General features: G+C 34.9%; 1 protein-coding gene across 1 annotated transcript; it reads left to right on the plus strand.

Moving 5' to 3' along the window:
- LOC122583816 (probable E3 ubiquitin-protein ligase LOG2) lies at positions 1 to 4864 on the plus strand. Its single transcript, XM_043756199.1, has 3 exons — positions 1 to 634; positions 3783 to 4275; positions 4424 to 4864. The coding sequence occupies exons 1-3, from the start codon at positions 189 to 191 to the stop codon at positions 4538 to 4540; spliced, it is 1056 nt and encodes a 351-aa protein (XP_043612134.1). The 5' UTR covers positions 1 to 188; the 3' UTR covers positions 4541 to 4864.
- The last annotated feature ends 1723 nt before the right edge of the window (positions 4865 to 6587 follow it).

Here is a 6587-nt window from a genome sequence, read left to right on the forward strand (position 1 = left end):
TTTTTTTTTTTTTGATTTTTAATATTTGATCATTTAATTAATGAGAAAAACCGGTATGCTACTAATGTTTCCCCCTTTGCTAGCATGCTAGTTTACCCTAATTAATACCCTTTATTTGTTTTTCAATCTTGTTATTGAAAGATCATAACTTTATTAATCTTCTCGTAATACATAATTTTAAAAATAATATGGGTAATGTTGGGAGTAATAATTCCTCCGGTAGGCGAAGACACGGTAGCCGGCGGGGAAATCACAACCCCCACCACCCACAACCACCGCCACCGCCTCAACAGCCGCCGCCAGTAATATTCGCTGCCGCAACCCCATACCCTTCACAATATCCAAACCCTAACCCACCATATTACCAGTACCCAGCTGGTGCATACTACCCACCACCGGCGGCGGTGCCGTTGCCGGATCACCACCGTATGCCGATGATGATAGACCCACGGTGGGTGGGTGGGAGGTACCCACCTGTGATGCTTCACCCGACACCTTATGTTGATCATCAAAAAGCGGTGACAATTAGAAATGATGTTAATTTGAAAAAAGAAAGTTTAAAGATTGAAGCTGATGATCAAAACCCTGGAAAGTTTCTTGTTTCTTTCACTTTTGATGCCACTGTTGCTTGCAGGTTCATTCTTCTATGTTCTATTTCTTTTTAATTTTAATCTATAAGTTTTCTAGTAAAAAGGTTATTAAAGTAGGAGAAACCTAAGCACCAATCCTGGGCAATGTTCTGTCTTTGGTGATTGAATTGATATGCCATGTGGGTTTTGAATTTTTATTTATTTGAAAGATGGTATCTTTATTCGTTTCTTCATAGAGTTCTTTTTTTTTTTTAATCAGGATTTACGAATGATCAAATGATTGCATATTGTGTTTTAATCAGGTTTAGTGCTGTTAGATGTCAGATTTCATGTTTTTTTAGTTGGATATAGTTATCTAAATTAGTGTATCATAGAAAGATATGATGTGATGAGGCTCAAGTGGTATTCAACTTTATATAAGCACACAGATATGGAAGAAGCTAGTGTCCTCTTGTGACTCACTTGAAAGATGCCAAGTTCAATTGCCTAATTGGCATCTATGTTATATTCAATGAAATTATGAGTTACAAGTTGATTGGCGAAACTTAATATTTTTTTGTGTTTTGTTTGTTTGATTGACTTATGAGGAAGATTTGAAAAATGATCTGCCAAACAAGTTGTCTTTAGGTAGAATTGGGTGTGTAAACATCCTTTATTGATCTGCCAAACAAGTTGTCTTTGTATGTCCATAAGTCCATGTTGGTATACTTAAGGGTATTTCTGGTTCCATGAAATTAAATGACTAAGAAATAGTATGAACAAGATTATGAAAGAATGGAATGATCCAATTACATTCCATTTTCATGTTTGGTTTGCATGTAAGAATGCAAAAAGTCATTCAACTTTTCAATCTTATTGCTTAATATGTATATTTGATTGCTGAGAGCCCGATATCTACTTTTCTTTCATATCATTTTTTCGTTAAATGTTTATTAGACGGCATGTTGAGAAATAGTTAAATTGTTTACTTTATATGTATACATTCAGTTTAGATGTTTAGTACAAGTAATTTTTATATCAGATTCTCATATTGATATAGTTATTGTTGTATAGCCTTTCTCCCGTTTACCATAATTTGAGTTTTCCAAACATAAATACCTAAACAGAATATTATCTTGACCGAATATATATATATATATATATATATATAGTAATCTATACTAATTATAAAAAAAAACCCTTGTTGAAAATTACATGAGAGAAAATGTCTAAAATGTCCTCTCTTATCTATACTATCTAATATTTTCGCTTAGAACCCTTTAAACTATTTTCACATACACTATCCCCTTAACATTAATTAGCATGGTACCCGCGCAACGCAGTGGCGGTGGCGAGGACGGCGTTCTAGTAGTGTCGGTGACGATACTATTGGTGGCGGCGGCGGTGTCAACTGGTGTAGGTTGATGTAAAGGTGATAGTAAAATATTTTAAAAGATAAGGACTTAAAGTGTTAATTATTAAAATAAGGGTTTAGAGTGTAAATTATTTCATTAAGGGCAAATTTGGTAATTTATAGAAACTTTTTCCATAGCAGTTGTTTATTCAGGGCAATTTAGTACTTTTATATGTAACTCTTGTGTAACACTTTCCAAAATTGGGGGATGTGATAATTTTTAAAGTTAATGTCATTAGGTGCCCGTATGGTTGTCTAAATTATCTCTTTTCACCGTGTGCTTTTTTTTTCCATTGCTAGGTATCCCTTACGGTTCATGTTAATTTCATTACCTGCCCTTTTGGCTAACAGAAGTTAGTCTCTCACCGTTTACCCCCCTCACGTGCTCATCACGTGAGGGTATTTTTGTATTTTGCCATTAAAAACCCCCATGTGCATTATTTTACCCCTAAAACACCCAGTCTTTTTTCATCCACCTCCTTTTTAGATCCAGCAACCAAAAGTTTTGTTCATCTTCAATCTCCAAACAAAACCCAAACAAATTAAATCCTAATCTAAAATTAATCATATAACAAATAAATATCATACTGAAACACTATTATTCCTTTGTTCAATTCCGATCAGAAATCTCATGCTACAAGAGAAAAGACAGCCATAATATTTGTTTTTCTTTTCCATAACTATATCTATATATGTATCTACAAGTACACACACACACATATATATTCTATACAATCTATAACTATATATATATATATACATTCACAATGGATGAAAGGAATCCTGGTGGTGTTCTGGCGTAGGGTGACGGCAGTAGGTGGTAGTTTGCGGGTGCAGACGAGCAAGAGAGAGAGGTGTGGCGGTTTAGGGTTGGAGAGTGGTGCTGCAACAGTGATGGTGTTGTAGTGGTGTTTTGCGGCAGTGCTGTTGGATAGTGGTGGTGGTGTTGTCTCAGCGGTAGCAAGAAGAGATGTGGCTTCTTTGTGTTCAATTTTCAAACTTTTGGTTGGTGGTGTAAGGTAAGATAAGGATGACTGAAATTTGGCCTTGAAGAAGAGAAATGCTTGGTGGGTCTTTAGCTGAATCGGGTCCAACACAAACACATACATGATATTTTATTTTGGTCAACCAATAGTATAAAATGTTTTATATACATATATATTTTTTTTTATTATAAAAGGCTGAAAATATAAGTGGGTGTTAGATGATTATGGTGATTTGTTGTTGTTAGGTATATTGAGAAAAGTGAGTTTGATGAAAGAAAGATGGGTTTGATCTAAAAAAGAATATGAAAGAGGAATGAGATGGTGTTTCAAATGCATTAAGTACGAAAATACCCTTCATGTGCAATGCACATGGGGGTTTTAACGGAGGAAGACTAACGTTTGTTAGCCAAAAGGGCAGGTAATGAAATTAAAATGAACCATAGGGGTCCCCTAGCAATGAAAAAAAAGCATAGGGTGGAAAGAGATAATTTCGACAACCACAAGGGCACCTAATGAAATTAACTCTAATTTTTATAAAGGAGTATAGATGATTAAATTACACTATCAATTTTTTATCTTTTAAAATCCCATTAACCCTTTAAATCAATTACTTGTATATCAATTATCTACACCACTCAACGTCGCCCCCACCACCACACTATTGCCGCCACAACCACCGTCGCATTGCGCGGGTACGCTGCTAGTATATTATGAAGTTTTTCTCAGAAAAGTACTTACGTCACATTTTTGTTTAATTAGTTATTTAATCACGTTGGATATGAAATTAAAATGTATACTTTATGCTCCATGCAGCATCACCATATATTTCTTTGCAAAAGAGGGAGAAGGTTGCGACCTAACCACAGTTAAAGAAGATACGATTCCTCCAATCACCATTAGCTTTCAACAAGGTTTAGGTCAGAAATTTAGACAAACACCAGGGACCGGAATAGACCTCTCTTCACATGAGCAATCTGAGTTATTGAAAGGTATTGAAACAGGAGTGTACCCTCTAGCAGTGAAGGCAGAAGCAACCCCAAGTTTATCAGAAGACGGAAAACAAGTTCCCGGTGTCAGTAATTCACAGATAACCGATGCAGTGTTTGAGAAAGTTAAGGGTGAATACAAAGTTAAAGTAGTGAAACAGATCTTATGGGTGAATGGAATAAGATACGAGTTGCAAGAAATTTATGGGATTGGGAATTCAGTTGAAGGTGGTGATTTTGATGCCAATGATCCTGGTAAAGAATGTGTTATCTGTTTATCGGAACCTCGAGACACAACAGTCCTTCCTTGCCGTCACATGGTATGAACGTATCTTGTAGCATTTTGACAGTTAGAAAATGATTTATCCATAGTTTATCAAATTGCCTTATGGTGATCTAGTTGCAGAAAATTTCTAAAATTTTGATCATATTGTGTATGGCTAAATAACTTCATGAATTTGATTTCAGTGCATGTGCAACGGCTGTGCTAAAGTTCTGAGGTTTCAAACAAACCGGTGCCCCTTATGCAGGCAGCCGGTTGAAAGGCTTCTGGAAATTAAGGTCAACAATGGTGCCGAAGATTGAGGTTCAGATGTCAAAAATCTTACCATGGCTTTTGCTCCCCTAAAGAAGCACCAAATTGAAAGGAAGAGAACGAAAAGGAAGCAAATCGCGGCACCCGCATGAAGTAGTAAGTCTGGAATAATGTAGGTATGCTGATTGTCCAAAATCAATGGTTGTGAGTTGATAAGAATGAGGAGTTATGCACATTTATTATGATTTGGTTTGGTGCTTAATGGCACAATGGTTTTAGAGTGCTGGGTTTGAAATATACAAACATACAACGCTGTATAAGTTTACCTTTTGTCCGATTTATCTGGTTAATGAAAGTGTAGATATGTTCTCTCATTTGATATGATTGTCTCTACAATGTTGACATCTTATGCCTTTATAGTGTAATATCTCTATGTTTTCATCTTGGTTTCTAGTTTGCTTAATCTTCCTATTTTCTGGAATGCTGAACTTCTACTAAATCTTGCTCCAAGATGTTGAGGTAGAAAGAAAAATTGTCATTGGAGTCATAGATGAGTTATGAGTTTTCAAAGATCTTGAAAGATGTATGCTAGTTTCAATTTATATATAGTGTTTACAATATCTGAAAGTTTCTATAAACATAACTAAAGATACTTGTTCGTACTAACACTATATCATTTTAACCATTTAAATTTCAGAGTATACATCTATCTTGAGACAACAAACAATCTCTATTTATTTATAAAGAAGCCTTGCTTCTAGAAGAAAATTTGAGAAAAGATCTGTTCCTGCGCCTCTTTCTAGAAACAATGAGGTATGCTTTTTCTCTTACCCTGCTTCCATCTTTCCCTGTCTTCTACCTTCTTTTACATTCTCTTGCAATGGGTGTTCTCCAAAGTAATGAACAACAAATCTGTTCATCCCCGATTCACTTTCTTCAACCCTACTTCCTGATTATAAGCATCCCATCTTCTATATGGTTTTTTGATTCTCCCAAACGATCAACAAACAAAAACAAAATAGCAATCAAGAATTTGTTTTCGAGTTGTGTTCCACAATCTCTGGTAATGTTTCCCAATTTCTCTTAATTGTATGTTTTGATTTTGATCGTTCTTGAATTGGGTATGTGAAATACCCCATCTTTCACCGGATTGTGTATCGGCGGTATTATTGGGGATTTCAAATTGTGATTGTTTTTCTTTTTGGATTAAAAGACACTCATCATGAGATTCTGAATGAGATTAGAGTATTTAAACTGTTTAAATTTTTTCCAATAAAGTAATAGCCTTTACACTTTTCTGAAATTACAATTAATCAAGTCATAACATGTGACTTTCTTTGAATGACACCGATGTTCCATGTTCATTTTACATGTTTACAAACATATTCAAATGGTTTTTTACATCTTTGTCTTGATTATTTTGAAACATTGTTTCTTACATCTCCTTCAATGTGGACGTGGGGTGTTCTTGTCCGATCAAATATATGTAATGAAAATGAGTAACTTTCCTGTACATTGTCATAATATATTTTATCTCAAGAGCTTTGAATTTTACTTTTTGTGCACATCAATAAAGGATCCATGAGTAACCTATTGCTTCTAAACCATTGGCTAAGGAATGATCCAATTGCATCACATGTATGTTAGCTAATAATTGGGCCTTTCTTTCTTGACAACATTTATATATTGACTTAACATAAAGTGTATATAGGCAAAATCTTGGTATGTTACTATTGTAATTGTCAAATCTGGAATATGAGGGGAAGAAGAAAAATCTTGGTATGCCTTAACAAGCTAACAGTGTCTTTGCTGTAAATTTAGATGGTTAAAAATAAGGAGCGTGAATTTATACGAGGTTAGAGTTGTTGTTAACTCATTTGGGTCAATATTTTCATGCTTAGAGGTTTGTCTCGTCATTCTTCAGTTTGTTTCTCTGATAAACATATAGTTCTTTATCTCCTTCACAAAGTATCTATCTTTTGGCATCATGTGTATGCCTTTATAATGTCTTTGCTGAATGTATCTGAGGTTGGAGCTGCTGTTAACTCAGGTCAATTCATTCTTAGAGGTTTGTCTCATCGTACTTTTTACGGATTT

The sequence above is a fragment of the Erigeron canadensis genome, chromosome 1, assembly GCF_010389155.1.
Source record: "Erigeron canadensis isolate Cc75 chromosome 1, C_canadensis_v1, whole genome shotgun sequence".
NCBI lineage: Eukaryota > Viridiplantae > Streptophyta > Magnoliopsida > Asterales > Asteraceae > Erigeron > Erigeron canadensis.

Excerpts from the sequence above, each read along its gene's own strand:
- LOC122583816 (XM_043756199.1), top strand. The coding sequence starts at position 189 with ATGGGTAATGTTGGGAGTAATAATTCCTCCGGTAGGCGAAGACACGGT. Across the intron at positions 635-3,782 it reads GATGCCACTGTTGCTTGCAG|CATCACCATATATTTCTTTG; the intron begins GTTCATTCTTCT and ends TGCTCCATGCAG. Across the intron at positions 4,276-4,423 it reads TCCTTCCTTGCCGTCACATG|TGCATGTGCAACGGCTGTGC; the intron begins GTATGAACGTAT and ends ATTTGATTTCAG.